Source organism: Periophthalmus magnuspinnatus, chromosome 14 (genome assembly GCF_009829125.3).
Source record: "Periophthalmus magnuspinnatus isolate fPerMag1 chromosome 14, fPerMag1.2.pri, whole genome shotgun sequence".
In the NCBI taxonomy this organism is placed as follows: Eukaryota; Metazoa; Chordata; class Actinopteri; order Gobiiformes; family Gobiidae; genus Periophthalmus; species Periophthalmus magnuspinnatus.
In genome coordinates, this window is record NC_047139.1 from 412,442 (window position 1) to 432,464 (window position 20,023).

The following is a 20,023-nucleotide window of genomic DNA, read 5'->3' on the forward strand; positions in this document are numbered from 1 at the left end:
TTCCTGCTGCTATCGCTCTGAGCCGCTAACGTCTGAGCCGCTATCGTCTGAGCCGCTATCGTCTGAGCCGCTATCGCTCTGATTGGTGAGAAACATTTCAGGGCTTTTGGCACCAGCGTCGGATTTTGGACATTGTGGTTTAACTGTTTTAAAAATCTTTTAAATGTTTTTAAACGTGTTTTAAACGTGCTCGTGGCTGAAGTCACACGTGTGTCTCACTTTAAATATTTTCATATCAGACTCTTTCACAGTTTATCTTTAGAGTAAAGAGTAAATTAGATTTTTTTGTTTTGTTTGTACAGTTGCTATAGCGACTGGAGCGAAGTGTCTGGACTCAGTTTGAACAAAAGACAAATCAGGAAATGACGCCGAGCTCAGGCCACTGAAAACACGAGGCCGACTTTATCTTCAGGTCTTATTTTACTCCCATGGTCTAAAGAGGCACTTCATTCACAGTTGTTTTTATTTTTATTTCTGTTTCATAAAAGTGTTTCCAAACTGAGGCATGTTCGTGTCTGTGCAGCTCTGAGCCTCTTGTGTCATTACACAAGACGATTAAATCTTATTATAGATCGGTGGTTTTTTCATTGTGCGTTGTGGGTTTCCTCGAGGGCGGCCATCTTGATGCCGACAGGAAGTGGCGCGCTCCGTTTCCTGTTTAATGTGTTGTGTTTGTTTCAGAGGAATCTTCAGGGCTGCGACAGAGTGGTTCTTCTAAACCGCATCACGGGAGAGCGATTCGTGGTCAGATCCTGATCTTCTCTCTGTTTATTCCATCTCTCCATCCTCTCTTTCTTTTTCAGTATCACATTAGGCGGCGTTTGAGCGGGAAAATACAAATAGTGAAATAAACTAAAGCCTCAACACGTCGGCTCGAGTCTGCGGCGTTTCTGGCTCTGTGTGGGGTCGCCGTGGATACAGGAAAAACAAGCGAATCAAACGTGTAAACTGATACTTTGCAGTGACGTCGCGCCGAGTCTGCGTGTATTTGAGGAGGCGTGTTGTGTGTTACCATGGTGACACAAAGCACGCGTTGGCAAACACCGTCTAAAACATTTTAAGATCGTCTGAAAACTCGAGGAAAAAAAACCCAAAATGGACTTTAAGAGCTCATTTTCACAAGTCTGAGCTCACGGTCCTGTTTAGAGTTTGATTTTACACAAACAGCCGAGAGTGACTCACTGAAAAACTGTTGGCTAATGCTAATGCTAGTGCTAATGCTAACTAGCTTATGACCGTGATGTTATTTGAGATTGACTTGTTTAAAATCACAAATCATTTCATCTGCTCCAACTAAACGAGATGTTTCTGGTCAGATTGTGTTCAAATTAAATTCAGATGAAAGTCAAACACAGCTTCAGACAGAGCAGTGCTTTCAGTTAGCATCACACCCCCACAGAATGCTGGTGACATCAGCTCAGCGGCCCTGAACATTTGACCTTTGAACTGGACACGCCGCACGTCAAAGTTGGTCAAAATCCCCAAATCTAACTTAAAATTTTTACATAGAATTAAAAAAAAAACATTTCAAACTGTTCAATGTGCGAGCGGGTCAGCCCCAAGAGCAGACGAACACTTTCACTTTCACTTTCATCTCTCACTGTTTTCTCTCATTCTCTCTTCTCTTTATAATATCTTTTTTTTTTTTCAGAATTTAACCAATAATGACCTGGATAAATTCCCCAAAACCTACAACCCGTAAGTTTAACACTAAAACTGGACCTGGTTCAGTCCTGGTTTAGTCCTGGTTCAGTCCTGGTTCAGTCCTGGTTTTCTCTTTCAGGTTGATTTCTAAGCTGATCTCTGACATCCACAAACAGAAAAGTGGAAAGCGGCGTTTTTTCCCGTGAGTCTGAAGGTTGTGGGTTCAATTCCTGCTGTGTCAGTGACATCAGCTTCAGTTTGACTTTACTCTGTTTGTATTTCAGCTTCGGTCAGTCCAAAAACCCACAGCCAGGTACGTCCACAAACAGCCCTGGTTTAGTCCTGGTTTAGTCCTGGTTTAGTCCTGGTTCTAATTCACACAATATTAATAAAATGTTTTTAATTTTAATGTTTTTAGTTGAAACTGAGACGGACGACGTCGGCTGGGGCCGAGAAGAGTTTGTGAGTAACATCCCTAGACTTTAGTCCTGGTCCAGACCTGGTCCAGACCTGGTCCAGACCTGGTCCAGACCTGGTCCAGACCTGGTCTTTCTGGTGTTTTAGGACGATTCAGATGATGGCGATGAGTTTGACGATGATTACGAGGAGCCGGAGAACGAGGAAGACGACGTGGGCGACTACGAAGACCCAAGTGAAGACCTAGAACCGACCCAAGTCCAGACCCGGTACCAGAGCCAGACCCAGGACCAAGAACAGGACTCGGACTACGAACCTCCCCCCTCAGAACCAGACGACTTCAGCCACAAACTGCCCTGTGCCCCCGTGGGAGACGGAGACTACATCGGTGAGACACTCCTGTCTCAGACCAGGATTAGACCTGGTTTAGTCCTGGTTTAGTCCTAGTTCAGTCCTGGTTTAGTCCTGGTTTAGTCCTGGTTTAGTTCTGGTTTAGTTCTGGTTTAGTCCTGGTTCAGTCCTGGTTTAGTCCTGGTTTAGTCCTAGTTTAGTTCTGGTTTAGTTCTGGTTTAGTCCTGGTTTAGTCCTGGTTTAGTCCTGGTTTAGTTCTGGTTTAGTCCTGGTTTAGTCCTAGTTTAGTCCTAGTTTAGTCCTGGTTCAGTCCTGGTTTAGTTCTGGTTTAGTCCTGGTTTAGTCCTAGTTTAGTTCTGGTTTAGTTCTGGTTTAGTCCTGGTTTAGTCCTGGTTTAGTCCTGGTTCAGTCCTGGTTTAGTCCTACTTTAGTCCTGTTTTAGTCCTGGTTTAGTCCTGGTTCAGTCCTGGTTCAGTCCTGGTTTAGTCCTGGTTTAGTCCTGGTTTAGTCCTGGTTCAGTCCTGGTTTAGACCTGGTTTAGTCCTGGTTTAGTCCTGGTTTAGTCCTGGTTTAGTCCTGGTTTAGTCCTGGTTTAGTCTTGGTTCAGTCCTGTTTTAGTCCTGGTTTAGTCCTGGTTTAGTCCTGGTTTAGTCTTGGTTCAGTCCTGTTTTAGTCCAGGTTTAGTGCTGGTTCAGTCCTGGTTTAGTCTTGGTTCAGTCCTGGTTCAGTCCTGGTTTAGTCCTGGTTCAGTCCTGGTTTAGTCCTGGTTTAGTCCAGGTTTAGTGCTGGTTCAGTCCTGGTTTAGTCTTGGTTCAGTCCTGGTTTAGTCCTGGTTCAGTCCTGGTTCAGTCTTGGTTTAGTCCTGGTTTAGTCCTGGTTTAGTCTTGGTTCAGTCCTGGTTCAGTCCTGGTTCAGTCCTGGTTTAGTCTTGGTTTAGTCCTGGTTCAGTCCTGGTTTAGTCCTGGTTCAGTCCTGGTTTAGTCCTGGTTCAGTCCTGGTTTAGTCCTGGTTTAGTCCTGGTTTAGTCCTGGTGCACATTCAAATGTTCTGATTGGTTTACAGACAGTCACATGTCCTCCAGAGGCCCACCCCCTGCACTGTGTCCCCGCCCCCCAGTGAGCACCCCCCACAGGACTGTAAGTACCAGATGCCCTCCCATCCTCCTGTGTCCTGTGTGTCAGATGCCCTCCCATCCTCCTGTGTCCTGTGTGTCAGATGCCCTCCCATCCTCCTGTGTCCTGTGTGTCAGATGCCCTCCCATCCTCCTGTGTCCTGTGTGTCAGATGCCCTCCCATCCTCCTGTGTCCTGTGTGTCAGATGCCCTCCCATCCTCCTGTGTCCTGTGTCAGATGCCCTCCCTTTGTTCACTGAAACATTTTGTGTTTTCACACAGACGAGACGAGACGTCTCTCCACGTCCCCCCACCGGACCTAAACATGCAGGAAAATGTGAGCCTGGACCAGGACTAAACCAGGACTAAACCAGGACTGAACCAGCACTAAACCAGGACTAAACCAGGACTGAACCAAGACTAAACCAGGACTAAACCAGGACTAAACCAGGACTAAACCAGGACTAAACCAGGTCTAAACCAGGACTGAACCAGGACTAAACCAAGACTAAACCAGGACTAAACCAGGACTAAACCAGGACTAAACCAGGACTAAACCAGGTCTAAACCAGGACTGAACCAGGACTGAACCAAGACTAAACCAGGACTAAACCAGGACTAAACCAAGACTGAACCAGGACTGAACCAGGACTAAACCAGGACTGAACCAGGACTGAACCAAGACTAAACCAGGACTGAACCAGCACTAAACCTGGACTAAACCAGGACTAAACCAGGACTAAAACAGGACTGAACCAAGACTAAACCAGGACTAAACCAGGACTAAACCAGGACTAAACCAGGACTGAACCAAGACTAAACCAGGACTAAACCAGGACTAAACCAGGACTAAACCAGGACTAAACCAGGTCTAAACCAGGACTGAACCAGGACTAAACCAGGACTAAACCAGGACTAAACCAGGACTGAACCAGGACTGAACCAGGACTAAACCAGGACTAAACCAGGACTAAAACAGGACTAAAGTAGGACTAAACCAGGACTGAACCAGGACTGAACCAGGACTAAACCAGGACTAAAATAGGACTAAAGTAGGACTAAAGTAGGACTAAAGTAGGACTAAACCAGGACTAAACCAGGACTGAACCAGGTCTAAACCAGGTCTAAACCAGGTCTCTTTTCCAGTGCCTCCTCCCGTCTGCAGGGTGAATAAACCCGGGCGAGACGCTGGTTCCAGTTCTTCTCCGATCCGAGGTGAGACCTGTGCGCCTCCTGCTGGCACGTTTGAGAACTACACACACATTTTCACCTCAAAACACTCTGCCCCACCTCGTGATGTCATCAGGTGTGTTCGTGTCTGTGCGTCGAGCTCACATCTAAGCTTAAAGGTGTAATGTGTAACTTTTTTCATTCATATTTACAGTGTGTGGGGCTTTTTTAGTATCGACATATCGGCTCAAATGAGTGTCTAATTTCGATACCGGCTTCAGTATCAAGTAGGATCTGTTTCTACGGAATGTTACTGCTGGAGAAACAGGATGTGCTCCTTAGCATGCTAGTAGTTATCAGCTTTACCGCGGCGACTAAACTCCGCCCTGGTCTGTGAGCGTCGTGTAAAGAGCTTATGAACTCATCCTGGTGAGTCATTAGGATGTTCTGATGCATAACGTCAGTGAGGAGGAACTTTACATTTTTTCACGTGTTTTAAATCATAAAAATGAGCTGAGGCGCCGTTAAACACACCTCCATTTTTTTATTTTTTTTTTACATTTCTTTTGTTCTTTCATCTGTTTTTAGCCACAGAAAATAAAAGTAAAAGCAGTAAAGTTGTTTTTGTGTCAGATTCACGTCGTCGCTCTTGTTCTCGTTTCAGGAGCGTCCAGAAACACGGTGGAAAAGGTGAGGTCCCTGCTGTTTCTGTGCCGTTGGGCAGGACACTTTATGGTCATATGTGGAGGTCAGGGAGGTTTTGAGCTCTGTCCCATGTCCTGACGCCGTGTCCTCGTCAAAAACACGTCTGCGGAGGATTTACACGTCTGAGTCATCTAGAGATCTGTCCCAGGCCCTATTCAAACCCTCTGTACAGTTAGCAGTACGAGTCTGTACGAGGCCCCGCCCACAAGCCCATGTCACCCATGTACGAGGCCCCGCCCACAAGCCCACGTCACCCATGTACGAGGCCCCGCCCAGAAGCCCACGTCACCCATGTACGAGGCCCCGCCCAGAAGCCCACGTCACCCATGTACGAGGCCCCGCCTACAAGCCCACGTCACCCATGTACGAGGCTCCGCCCACAAGCCCACGTCACCCATGTACGAGGCTCCGCCCACAAGCCCACGTCCCCCATGTACGAGGCTCCGCCCACAAGCCCATGTCACCCATGTACGAGGCCCCGCCTACAAGCCCACGTCACCCATGTACGAGGCTCCGCCCACAAGCCCACGTCACCCATGTACGAGGCTCCGCCCACAAGCCCACGTCACCCATGTACGAGGCTCCGCCCACAAGCCCACGTCCCCCATGTACGAGGCTCCGCCCACAAGCCCATGTCACCCGTGCTCCACACGACAATCCTCCATAAATAAACAAAAACATGAAGAATACCTCCTCTTTAATACCCCAGCTCCCCGTGTGTCAGATGCCCTCCCTGTGTGTCAGATGCCCTCCCCGTGTGTCAGATGCCCTCCCCGTGTGTCAGATGCCCTCCCTGTGTGTCAGATGCCCTCCCCGTGTGTCAGATGCCCTCCCCGTGTGTCAGATGCCCTCCCTGTGTGTCAGATGCCCTCCCTGTGTGTCAGATGCCCTCCCTGTGTCTCTAAACTATTTTAAGTTGATGTATTTGTTTTTCAGCCTCTGCCACCGCAGACCTGGAGGTAAAAGAGTCACACACTGAGCTCCACCTGAACTCTGGTCTCACTCTGGTCTAACTCTGGTCTAACTCTGGTCTAAGTCTGGTCTACTTCTGGTCTCACTCTGGTCTCTGGTCTCACTCTGGTCTCACTCTGGTCTCTGGTCTCACTCTGGTCTCTGGTCTCACTCTGGTCTCACTCTGGTCTCACTCTGGTCTCTGGTCTAACTCTGGTCTAACTCTGGTCTAACTCTGGTCTCTGGTCTAACCTCTGGTCTAACTCTGGTCTAACTCTGGTCTAACTCTGGTCTAACTCTGGTCTAACTCTGGTCTCTGGTCTAAGTCTGGTCTAACTCTGGTCTAACTCTGGTCTAACTCTGGTCTAACTCTGGTCTAACTCTGGTCTAACTCTGGTCTCTGGTCTAAGTCTGGTCTAACTCTGGTCTAACTCTGGTCTAACTCTGGTCTCTGGTCTACAGTCGGACCCAGGACCCTCCTGAGGCCCAGTCCTGGACTAAACCCTCGGGTCTGTCCCCGACACAAACCTCTGTGAGCCGGAGCAACTCAGGAGCCCGAGCCCCGCCCCAAAGGTACAGGTCCAGAACCAGACCGGGTTCAGTCCTGGTTCAGTCCTGGTTTAGTCCTGGTTCAGTCCTGGTTTAGACCTGGTTTAGTCCCGGTTTAGTCCTGGTTTAGTCCCGGTTCAGTCCTGGTTTAGTCCTGGTTCAGTCCTGGTTTAGACCTGGTTTAGTCCCGGTTTAGTCCCGGTTTAGTCCTGGTTTAGACCTGGTTTAGACCTGGTTTAGTCCTGGTTTAGTCCTGGTTCAGTCCTTTTTTAGTCCTGGTTTAGTCCTGGTTTAGTCCTGGTTTAGACCTGGTTTAGTCCTGGTTTAGTCCTGGTTTAGTCCTGGTTCAGTCCTGGTTTAGTCCCGGTTTAGTTCTGGTTTGAATATTATCTTAAATGTTGGATCTTATTTTGTTGTTTAATTCTTTTGTGTTTTTGTTCTTTTCAGATTTGAAGTTCGACGGGAGGTAAAGTCTTGATCATTTTCTGACACAAAAGTCCACGTTTCTTATTTCTGTTTCTTTTTTCAGCAGCAGCCGCTTCCAAACGAAGGTGAGCCGACGAGCCGACTGAACCGTTTCACATCACCCCTGAAACTTTACTCTGCTTTTATTTTGTAGATCTTAAACGAAACACTTTTCCCCTTCAAAATAAGAGCGGGCGTCCTGGGCTCCCTCCAGCTCGCCACACAGACAGGTCAGAGGTCACTCTTTGGGAAAACGCATGGAGGGCAGGGGTCAGGGTTCAGTCCTGGTCTAGTCCTTATTTGATCTTGGTTTAAGTCTAGTTTAGTCCTGGTTTCATCTCGATTCAGTCTAGACACGCCCCTTTACCCCGTAATCACACTCAGACACGCCCCTTTACCCCGTGAGCACACTCAGACACGCCCCTTTTACGTGTGATCACACTCAGACACGCCCCTTTACCTCGTGAGCACACTCAGACACGCCCCTTTACCCCGTGAGCACACTCAGACACGCCCCTTTACCACGTGAGCACGCTCAGACACGCCCCTTTACCCCGTGAGCACACTCAGACACGCCCCTTTACCTCGTGAGCACACTCAGACACGCCCCTTTACCACGTGAGCACACTCAGACACGCCCCTTTACCCCGTGAGCACACTCAGACACGCCCCTTTACCACATGTGCACACTCAGACACGCCCCTTTTGCGTGTGATCACACTCAGACACGCCCCTTTACCCCGTGAGCACACTCAGACACGCCCCTTTACCACGTGAGCACACTCAGACACGCCCCTTTACCCCGTGAGCACACTCAGACACGCCCCTTTACCCCGTGAGCACACTCAGACACGCCCCTTTACCCCGTGAGCACACTCAGACACGCCCCTTTACCCCGTGAGCACACTCAGACACGCCCCTTTACCCCGTGAGCACACTCAGACACGCCCCTTTTACGTGTGATCACACTCAGACACGCCCCTTTACCTCGTGAGCACACTCAGACACGCCCCTTTACCACGTGAGCACACTCAGACACGCCCCTTTACCCCGTGAGCACACTCAGACACGCCCCTTTACCACATGTGCACACTCAGACACGCCCCTTTTGCGTGTGATCACACTCAGACACGCCCCTTTACCCCGTGAGCACACTCAGACACGCCCCTTTACCACGTGAGCACACTCAGACACGCCCCTTTACCACAAGTGCACACTCAGACACGCCCCTTTACCCCGTGAGCACACTCAGACACGCCCCTTTACCCCGTGAGCACACTCAGACACGCCCCTTTTACGTGTGATCACACTCAGACACGCCCCTTTACCTCGTGAGCACACTCAGACACGCCCCTTTACCACGTGAGCACACTCAGACACGCCCCTTTACCCCGTGAGCACACTCAGACACGCCCCTTTACCACATGTGCACACTCAGACACGCCCCTTTTGCGTGTGATCACACTCAGACACGCCCCTTTACCCCGTGAGCACACTCAGACACGCCCCTTTACCACGTGAGCACACTCAGACACGCCCCTTTACCACAAGTGCACACTCAGACACGCCCCTTTTGCGTGTGATCACACTCAGACACGCCCCTTTACCCCGTCAGCACACTCAGACACGCCCCTTTATCCCGTGAGCACACTCAGACACGCCCCTTTACCTCGTGAGCACACTCAGACACGCCCCTTTACCTCGTGAGCACACTCAGACACGCCCCTTTACCTCGTGAGCACACTCAGACACGCCCCTTTACCTCGTGAGCACACTCAGACACGCCCCTTTACCTGTGATGTCATAGTTTGAGCCGCTGCTGCTCCAAATGTTGACCCTTCTCTTCTTTTCCAGTCTCCCTCCAGGATTCCCTTTGGCTCCTCAAAAACATTTCTCAGGTTTTAGTTTCATTTCATTTTTGATTAATTCTAATAAAATGTTTCTTAATTTATTTGTTGAATTTTTTTTTTTATCTGTGAATTTTCAGGCGGACCTCCTGCTCCAGAGAGACCCACTTTCAAACCCCCTCCCCCATCGTCAACCCAGGTCAGAGCCTCCTCCAGTCCTGGTTTAGTCCTGGTCCAGTCCTGGTTTAGTCCTGGTCTAGTCCTGGTCCAGTCCTGGTCTAGTCCTGGTCCAGTCCTGGTCTAGTCCTGGTCTAGTCCTGGTCCAGTCCTGGTTTAGTCCTGGTTTAGACCTGGTTTAGTCCTGGTTTAGTCCTGGTCTAGTCCTGGTCTAGTCCTGGTCTAGTCCTGGTCTAGTCCTGGTCTAGTCCTGGTCTAGTCCTGGTTTAGACCTGTTTCAGTCGTTGTTTAGTCCTGGTTTAGTTTAATCCTGGTTTAATCCTGGTTTGCTTCAGGATTTGGATCCTCTCTGGTACGTGGGTAACGTGACTCGAGCTGAAGCTGAGGCCTTGCTCAAAGAACTCGGGAAGGTACGAAACATCACCAAAACATCACTGAAACATCATCAAAACATCACTGAAACATCACCAAAACATCACTGAAACATGCACCAAAACATCACTGAAACATCATCAAAACATCACTGAAACATCATCAAAACATCACCGAAACATCACTGAAACATCCCTGAAACATCACCATAATTTCAGCAAATCGTTGCTATAATGTTCCGTTTCGTTCCTTCAACATTTGAAGTTTGAGTTTGTTTTTAAACTGCACCAAACCTCAGTGACTCTGGGAACATCAGACCCACAGACGCGACGCAGTCTGAGCTTCAGCTTCAGCTCCACATGAAGCTCATCGAGGACAGAGCAGGTGTAGAGACTCATCTGGAGCAGAGTTATGACCACGAGTATCATAGCAACCAAAGAACCAATCAGGAGCGAGGCTGTTGAAGGTCACGCCCCTTCCTGCCCACACCACTGGTTTAACAGGGAGTGGGCGCTTAGCAACGCTGTCAATCAAACCTGTTGCTAACGCTAACAGGAGCGACCTCGGGGACAGAAGGACCTGATTTGTCTGTTATTAATGTTCAGATCTTGATTTACAGACACAATAGTGAAATAAAAACCCCAGGATCATGTAGAGGGTTAATACGAACATTTAAGACCAGAATGAGTCTGAAGCAGCAGAGACAGAGAGAGGACAGAGAGGACACAGAGAGGACAGAGGGGACACAGAGGGGACACAGAGAGGACAGAGGGGACACAGAGAGGACAGAGGGGACACAGAGGAGACAGAGAGAGGAGAGGAGTTTTTCAATGTAAAGTGAACTGGAGCCAGAGTCGATGGAGCAGGAAGTGCACCATGATCACTTCCTGTTTGTACTGTGCTGGTTAGCAGGTTAGCTATGTCCATTTATATAAACAGTCTGTGGTCCCAACCAGGTGCGTTTCAGTTTTTAAATTTGAAAACCTGGTCCTGGTCCTGATCCTGGTCTGTTCTTTTGCAGGACGGGGCCTTCATAGTCCGGGACAGTTCCCGTCAGTCGGCGGTGCAGCCCTACACCCTCATGGTCCAGTACCAGAACAAAGTCTACAACATCCAGATCCAGAACCAGGACCGCAAGTACCTCCTGGGGACCGGCATCAAAGTGCAGGAGGTCAGGACTAAAGAGGGACTGGACCGGGACTAGACCGGGACTAGACCGGGACTGGACCGGGACTAGACCAGGACTAACCCAGGACCCTGTTGTTCTGTTTCAGTCCTTCCTGTCGGTTCGGGAGATTGTGGAACATTTCTCTCAGTCTCCGCTGCTCCTCATCGACTCAAAGAACCGTGGCTCCAGTCAACAGAACCAGTGTCTGCTGTCTGTGCCCGCCGGACCCTACGTGGACCGGGTCTAGACCAGGACTGGGTTTAGACCAGGACCGGGTCTAGACCAGGACCAACTGGGACCCTACGTGGACCGGGTCTAGACCAGTACCAGGTCTGAACTCGGTCATCTTCAGACCAGTGTGACGACATCTTTGGTTCATCTTCCAGATCTTCATGTACTTCCATGGGACCAGGAGTCTGCATGGACCTGGTCTGGACTGGGTCTGGACCTGGACTGGGTCTGGACCTGGACTGGGTCTGGACCTGGACTGGGTCTAGGCCTGGACTGGGTCTGGACCTGAGACTCATGTCCATAATGATTTTAAGATGAATCAGAACATGTTTAAGCTTCGTCAGATCCTCACGTCCATGATTATAAACGGTGCAAAACACTGCAGCTACTTTACTGTAAACGTGTGACCTTCAGGAGCAGTGTGACCTTCAGGGGCAGTGTGACCTCTAGGGGCAGTGTGACCTTCAGGGGCAGTGTGACCTTCAGGGGCATTGTGACCTTCAGGGGCAGTGTGACCTTCAGGGGCAGTGTGACCTTTAGGAGCAGTGTGACCTTTAGGAGCAGTGTGACCTTCAGGGGCAGTGTGACCTTCAGGGGCAGTGTGACCTTTAGGAGCAGTGTGACCTTTAGGGGCAGTGTGACCTTCAGGAGCAGTGTGACCTTCAGGGGCAGTGTGACCTTTAGGGGCAGTGTGACCTTCAGGGGCAGTGTGACCTTCAGGAGCAGTGTGACCTTCAGGGGCAGTGTGACCTTCAGGGGCAGTGTGACCTTCAGGGGCAGTGTGACCTTCAGGAGCAGTGTGACCTTCAGGGGCAGTGTGACCTTCAGGAGCAGTGTGACCTTCAGGGGCAGTGTGACCTTCAGGGGCAGTGTGACCTTCAGGGGCAGTGTGACCTTTAGGAGCAGTGTGACCTTCAGGAGCAGTGTGACCTTCAGGGGCAGTGTGACCTTTAGGAGCAGTGAGTGATGAGCCTGGACTGACCACAGGCTCCTGGGCTCTTTGAATCCATTTTGTATATTTTTTTTCTTACAACATAAAACTTTTTTGACAGTTGTTTGCTAACGTGCATTGTGTCGTCATGGTAACAGCTGAACTTTCCACCATAGACGTACGTGCAGAATAATCCCAGCGTGACGTCTCTGCAAAGCATCATCTAAACGTGCGCACCGTAGACGCTCTCCGGCCCTTGTTGCTAGGTAACAGTGACAGTATCACCTGTGCGTGTCACGTGTCGAGTCCAACCAGGAAGTAAAAAAAACACACGAGAGTTTTAGTCGGGTCTTAAAGCGGCTTGTGGGGACGCGTTTGCTCCATGTTGTGATGTCACTGTGTGTGTGTGTGTTTTTTGTGCGAGAGCGTCAGGGACTTTTCTGAATGTAATGCTCCATTCTGTCACTTTTTAAATAGATGAATAAATAAATGAATAAAAACACAACTGAAAAAATGCAGCATATGCAGCTTTAAAGATGTCTGTGTAAAGCCTCAGTCTGTTTGGCAGCCAAACGTCTTCACTCCGACAACAGATTTGAATTTTTACTTTTACTTGAGTAAAAGTACTTTTACTTCAATACAAATATTACTCAAGTAGGAGTAAAACATCTGCTGCTGAAAAGTGCAATTTCTTCATAAAGTCACTGAGTACTGCCCATCGCTTTATCTGAAATATTTCACAATATTGAGGTCCATCCCATCTGTTTCCATGGAGATATTATCACTTTACCTGAAAAGTTCCACACTATCGCAGTCAGTGTCCTGTGTTTCCATGGAGACGAGCAGGTGAAGCCGCTAGACCAAGTGTTATTGTACAAAAAATACCTGTCATTGAATAAATGCAGGTTTAATGCTGTAGTGTGGAACTTTCCGGACAAAGCAGTAACATCTCTACGACCACCAGGCTACAGCGGAAAAGTTCCACAATGCTCCTTTAAATATCTATAGTGGATGTGTTTTTGAAGGTTCGACATTAAAGCGAGGCTTTGTCACAACACGGTTTATCTGATCCTGGCGTTAGCTCAGACGTAGCCTAGCATGTCGTTAGCATGTCGTTAGCATGTGAAAGAGCGCCACACTCCACTGTTTGTCTGTAAACAGCACTCACTTTAACCACATCTGATCAGAACCAGGACTAGACCAGGACTGAACCAGGACTAGATCAGGACTGAGTCAGGGCCAGACCAGACCAGAACTGATCTGGTCCTGGTTTGATCCTGTTTGGTCCGGTTTGGTCCTGGTTTGGTCCTGTTTGGTCCGGTTTGGTCCTGGTTTGGTCCTGTTTGGTCCGGTTTGGTCCTGGTTTGGTCCTGTTTGGTCCGGTTTGGTCCTGTTTGGTCCTGTTTGGTCCTGGTTGGTCCAGGTCCATGAGGTCAGTGCAGTTAAAGGCTGTGATTTTAATGACCTCAGGTTTTGTTTGTTGACGATGTGTTTAAGAACCCTGGTCTAGTCCTGTCGTAGTCCTGGTCTAGTCCTGTCGTAGTCCTGGTCTAGTCCTGTCGTAGTCCTGGTCTAGTCCTGTCGTAGTCCTGGTCTAGTCCTGTCGTAGTCCTGGTCTAGTCCTGTCGTAGTCCTGGTCTAGTCCTGTCGTAGTCCTGGTCTAGTCCTGTCGTAGTCCTGGTTTATTCCTGTCGTAGTCCTGGTCTAGTCCTGTCGTAGTCCTGGTTTAGACCCGTCGTAGTCCTGGTTTAGACCTGTCGTAGTCCTGGTTTAGACCTGTCGTAGTCCTGGTCTAGTCCTGTCGTAGTCCTGGTTTAGACCCGTCGTAGTCCTGGTTTAGACCTGTCGTAGTCCTGGTTTAGACCTGTCGTAGTCCTGGTCTAGTCCTGTCGTAGTCCTGATCTAGTCCCGGTTCAGTCCTGGTCTAGTCCTGGTTCTGATCAGATGTGATTAAAGTGAGTGCTGTTTACAGACAAACAGTGGAGTGTGGCGCTCTTTCACATGCTAACGACATGCTAACGACATGCTAACGACATGCTAACGACATGCTAACGGTAAACTACAGGCTAATGACATTGTCTGGACTAAACCTGGACTAAAACCAGATTAAGTGGAGTCTAAAGCTCATGGTCAAACCTCAGATAAATATGAACGACTTAAACTCATGGGATTATTACATTTACACAAACTCGTGGGATTATTACATTTACACAAACTCATGGGATTATTACATTTACACAAACTCATGGGATTATTACATTTACACAAACTCATGGGATTATTACATTTACACACAAACTCGTGGGATTATTACATTTACACACAAACTCGTGGGATTATTACATTTACACAAACTCGTGGGATTATTACATTTACACAAACTCATGGGATTATTACATTTACACAAACTCATGGGATTATTATACTACATTTTACTTCTATTTATTATATTTACAGCTCTGAAACATTTAAAAACGTGTCCCCCCGAACATCGTGAACGAGCTCGCATCTCCACAAACCTGACTCATATGTGTTCTGAAGCTCCATGGATGTGCTTCTCCAAGGAGAATATTCCGTAGTGTGGTTTTATCTTTGTGTTTCCATGGAAACACACAGGGTTAAACCAAGGGACACTTCTAAAGTTAAAGCTGCACTGAGGAACTTTTCTGAAGATGCATAAACTCTGGAGACAAGTTTAAAGCCGCACAGTGAAACCTGCGCTGTTGGTCACATGGTGTTTTGGTCGGAGGGGGAGGGGCCTCGGACAAGAGCAGCTCAAACATTTAAAGAAACTCAGCGTTTTGTGTCAAACTCCCTGAACCAGAAGAAGACGACACAAGACACACAACACACACACAACACAACACACACAAGACACACAACACACACAACACACAACACAACACACACAAGACACACAACACACACACAACACAAGACACACAACACACACACAACACAAGACACACAGCACACACACAACACACAACACAAGACACACAAGACACACACACAACACAAGACACACAAGACACACAACACACAAGACACAACACACACACAACACAAGACACACAAGACACACACAACACACACACAACACAAGACACACAGCACACACAACACACACACACAACACACACACAACACACACAACACACACACACACACAACACAAGACACACACAACACACGCAACACAAGACACACAACACAAGACACAGCACACACAACACAAGACAAAACACACAACACACACAACCACACACACAACACAAGACACAACACACAACACAAGACACACAACACAAGACACAACACACAACACAACACACAACACACACAAGACACAACACACACAGCACAACACAAGACACACAACACAAGACACACAACACAAGACACACAACACAAGACACACAACACAAGACAAAACACACAACACACACAACCACACACACAACACACACAACACAAGACACAACACACAACACAAGACACACAAGACACAACACACACAACACAAGACACACAACACAAGACACACAACACAAGACACATAACACAACACAACAAGACACATAACACAACACAACAAGACACAACACACACAGCACAACACAAGACACACAATACACGCAACACAAGACACACAACACAAGACACACACAACACAAGACACACACACACAACCACACAGCCTCTTATTTGGCCTGGGGCATGGCCTTTTCCTGCCTGTTGCCATGGTGATGTTGCTCCTTTGGCTCTCACATTCCACAGTGTGGCTTTAAACTCCTCTGTCTCCATGGAGAATGTTGAAGTCTCCTGGACTCACACAGCAGAAAGTGACACACTGCACCTTTTTTGTTTTGATGATGTAATAAAAACATCCTGTGTTTGGCTCCATGGAGATGTTCCACAGTGTAACTTTACACTCATGAAGGATCAGAAATGTGTTTTAACATTTTAGCTGAAAAAAACAAGCTCTTTTGTAAATGTGGCGTCGGCGTTTCCCAAACTGGCTCTGAAGTCCTGACGCTGCGTTCACTTTGAAATCTGAAACTTTCCCCTCTCTCCTCCCGCTCCCTGCTCCCCCGAACCCCCACGGAGCTGCTCTTATGCAAACGCCGCTCCGTCTGCCCCCGTCTGCCCCCGTCTGCCCCCGCCTGCCCCCGTCTGCCCCCGTCTGTGCCTGTCAGCCAATCCCCTGCTCCGTCTGACAATCGTGAGCCTCGGGGGGCGGGCTCTGAGTGTATAAAAGCCCAGGTGAGCACAGGTGAGGCACATACAGGTCCAAGATGGCGGCGGGAGAGGCCGACTGCTACAGGTCCAAGATGGCGGCGGCTGCTGGTTCCTATGGCTCCGTTCCCCAGGCGCTCGCTCACGCTCTGCCCCAGGACGAGTTGCCCTCTCTGGACCTGGACGCCTCGGACTTCAGCCTGTACAGCCCCACGCCGCCCCCTCCACCTCCTCCACCTCCTCCACCTCCACAGCAGCTCACCTGTCTCCCTCCAGACTGCACAGGTAACACACACAACACTCTGTGTCTTATACTGAGGAGGAGGAGGAGGAGGAGGAGAGGACAGAGAGAAGAGGAGGAGGAGGAGAGAGCAGAAGAGAGAGACAGAGAGAAGAGAGGAGGAGAAAGAGGGAGAGGAGTTATGGAGGGATGGAAAGGGGAGGAGAGAGGAGGAGGAAAGAGAGGGAGGAGTAGTGGGAGAGGAGGGAGGAAGAGGAGGGAAAGAGAGTTTAGATAAAGGAGAGAGAGAAGATAAAAACAGGAAAGAAAGAAGAGAGGAGGAGAGAGAGGGAGAGGAGGGATGGAGAGAGAGGAAAGAGGGGGAGAGAAAGAAGAGAGAGGAGGAGATGCACCTCCTCATTAGTATAAACAGAAACACTCGAGTCAGTGGGACTTTTATCGACACCTGAGAAACATGAGGATCTAGTATCGATACTAGTGTCAGTATCGATACTAGTGTCAGAATCGATCAGTGTCTGATTCTCGATACTTTTGACAATTCTACCTTAGAAAATGTTTTGGCGTCGATGAGACTGAAGCGTTTCACTGGAGTTAAAGCTCCACTCTGTTCTCTGTCCTAATGTCGTTTCCTCGTCACAAACTGAAAACACTCAGTTCCACCTTGTGATGTCATCATGTGGTGATACAGGAAGTGCTCCACTGTGTTTTTAAACTCCACCTTCACTAGAATCATCTGGATCATTTCAGTCCTGGAGTTGTCTCTTATCTCGACTGAACTAAAGGTAAAAGGAGCTGTTCACTTGAAAACTACCACTTGATGACATCACAAGGTGGAGCAGAGCGTTCTGAGCCTTGGAGATGTTCCAGACTAATCTTAAAGTGTGTTTCTGATGTCGTGTCCGTCTCTGGTCTGACCTCTGCCTCCCCCCCCCCCCCCCCCCTCCAGGAGCCTCGCCGTTCTTCTGCCCAGACTCGAGCTTTGTTCCTGGGGCACACGTGGCGTCGCTCCTGCCTCTGTACCATCAGGCGTGGGGGGTGGGGCCCTGGTTCAACGTGGCGGCTCCGCACGACGTCCTACGCCACGTGCGCCCGCCCTACTCTTACTCCGCCCTCATCGCCATGGCGATCCAGTCGGCGCCGGGCCAGAGGCTGACGCTGAGTCAGATCTACGCGTACGTGAGCCAGCGCTTCCCGTTCTACAGCCGAGCGAAGGCGGGCTGGCAGAACTCCATCCGCCACAACCTGTCCCTCAACGACTGCTTCCAGAAGGTTCCACGCGACCCCGACGAGCCCGGTCAGTTTAGCACAGATGCCCTCTCGTCTGCCTGTATCCCTGTGTTTTTATTGGCTGCTGTGTTTTCTGATCTGTCGTCTTATTGGCTGCTGTGTTTTCTGATCTGTCGTCTTATTGGTCGTTCTCGCAGGTAAAGGAAACTACTGGACGCTGGACCCAAACTGTGAGAAAATGTTCGACAACGGAAACTTCCGCCGCAAACGAAAGAGGAAGTCCGACAGCGCCCGTGATGATGACCCCGCTTCCTCCGAGGCCACGCCCACTCCCTGTGAGCCCGAGCCCAAGCGGCGCAGACCACAGCTCCCCCCGGTGGCCGCCACAGACCTGCACCTCGATGACTCCTCCTCCTCCTCCTCCTCGTGTTTCTCTGCACCTCCGTCTGAACGGTCGTCTCCGGGCGCGTCAGACGCCTTCTCCTTCACAGACCAGTGTTTCCTCTCAGTCCAGGAGGCGGGGCTTGGAGGCGCGATTCCCGGCGGTTCTCCCGGTGCCGTCATGCCGTTGAGCTGGAGCGTGGATTCTTCCATGTTCTTCCCGTCGTACCTGGACCTGAGCTCCGGTCACCTCCCTGACCTCCAGGAGGCCGAGCAGCTCCAGGCCCAGTGTGAGGCTCTGCTTTCAGGGCACAGCGGCGGAGACGTCCCCCTGGACTCCTCCATGCTCTGGATCTGAGGCACCTCCAGCTGGGTACTCCACGTCCAGCTGGGTACTCCACGTCCAGCTAGGTACTCCGGGACCATCCTCACGCCTGGTTTAATCCATAGGTCGCTCCTGTTAGCGTTAGCGACACGTTTGATTGACAGCGTTGCTAAGCGTCCGCTCTCTGTTGAACCAGTGGTGTGGGCGGGAAGGGGCGTGACCTTCCACAGCCTGGCTCCTGATTGGCTCTTTGGTTGCTATGATACTCATGTCTACACCTGCTCCATGAGCTTCATGTGGAGCTGAATCTGTGGCGTCAGGTCTGTGGTTGAACCTGAGGGTCAGAGGTCAGACGTTTACAGACTTTATGAAAAAAAATCACCTTTTTTATTTATTTTGACTATTTAATGTTTTTACTATTTATTTTAATTTATGTTTATATTGTTATTAAGAGAAGTTTTGTGTAAATATATTTAAAATAAAACAGAAAACTGAACCTGAAATGGACCAATTTTATTTTAAAGGAAAAAACAACTTCAACGTAAATAAAAAGGATTAATGCAACAGTGAAAGATTTAAACTCAGACCTCTGGGTATTAAAGAGGAGGTATTTACTTCTGCGGGGTATTAAAGGGGAGGTATTTACTTCTGCGGGGTATTAAAGGGGAGGTATTTACTTCTGCGGGGTATTAAAGGGGAGGTATTTACTTCTGCGGGGTATTAAAGAGGAGGTATTTACTTCTGCGGGGTATTAAAGGGGAGGTATTTACTTCTGCGGGGTATTAAAGGGGAGGTATTTACTTCTGCGGGGTATTAAAGGGGAGGTATTTACTTCTGCGGGGTATTAAAGGGGAGGTATTTACTTCTGCGGGGTATTAAAGGGGAGGTATTTACTTCTGCGGGGTATTAAAGGGGAGGTATTTACTTCTGCGGGGTATTAAAGAGGAGGTATTTACTTCTGCGGGGTATTAAAGGGGAGGTATTCTTTCTTAATTAAAATCACCACATTTGAAGTTTTATCAGACTCAAAATCTGTGAGAAATACTTTTACTTTTTACTCTTTAAGTACATTTTTAAACAGGTACTTTAATACTTTTACTTTAGCACATTTTTTTCATGTGATACTTTTACTTGAGCATTTTTTCTTAGTATCTGTACTTTTACTGAAGTAACAACACTGAGTACTTCATCCAGTGTGAACGTGAGCTCTGTTTGTTTACACAGCAAAGTACTTTTACTACAATGATAGAACTGCTTCTACTATTACTTCTACTTCTACTACTACTACTACTTCTACTACTGCTACTACTACTGACACAGGTATGTGGGGGGTGGGAGGGCTGTGGGAGGGCATCTGACACAAATATCTGGGATGGTTGTGCTGTGCAGTATTTGTGTTTCAGGTTGAACAAGTAAATCCAAGACACGTCACATGACGACTCTGGACCAATCACAGCGCGGCTCCTCCGGGCTCCTGTCCAATCACAGAGCAGAGCTGATCTGCACAGGTGAGACCGAAGG

General features: G+C 48.9%; 1 protein-coding gene across 1 annotated transcript in view; it reads left to right on the forward strand.

The window, feature by feature from the left end:
• The window catches only part of lcp2a (lymphocyte cytosolic protein 2a), an 86,874-nt gene extending 75,212 nt beyond the window's left edge, over positions 1–11,662 (forward strand). Inside the window, exons 4-23 of the mRNA XM_033978496.2 lie at positions 682–744; positions 1,652–1,698; positions 1,784–1,846; positions 1,929–1,957; positions 2,063–2,106; positions 2,209–2,449; positions 3,475–3,548; positions 3,806–3,860; positions 4,670–4,738; positions 5,358–5,383; positions 6,335–6,357; positions 6,812–6,922; positions 7,346–7,364; positions 7,428–7,449; positions 7,518–7,593; positions 9,218–9,261; positions 9,351–9,409; positions 9,723–9,797; positions 10,781–10,930; positions 11,034–11,662. Coding sequence (XP_033834387.1) covers positions 682–744; positions 1,652–1,698; positions 1,784–1,846; positions 1,929–1,957; positions 2,063–2,106; positions 2,209–2,449; positions 3,475–3,548; positions 3,806–3,860; positions 4,670–4,738; positions 5,358–5,383; positions 6,335–6,357; positions 6,812–6,922; positions 7,346–7,364; positions 7,428–7,449; positions 7,518–7,593; positions 9,218–9,261; positions 9,351–9,409; positions 9,723–9,797; positions 10,781–10,930; positions 11,034–11,174 — 1,431 coding nt within the window. The 3' untranslated portion in view covers positions 11,175–11,662. The remainder of the gene's footprint in view (positions 1–681; positions 745–1,651; positions 1,699–1,783; positions 1,847–1,928; positions 1,958–2,062; positions 2,107–2,208; positions 2,450–3,474; positions 3,549–3,805; positions 3,861–4,669; positions 4,739–5,357; positions 5,384–6,334; positions 6,358–6,811; positions 6,923–7,345; positions 7,365–7,427; positions 7,450–7,517; positions 7,594–9,217; positions 9,262–9,350; positions 9,410–9,722; positions 9,798–10,780; positions 10,931–11,033) is intronic.
• The last annotated feature ends 8,361 nt before the right edge of the window (positions 11,663–20,023 follow it).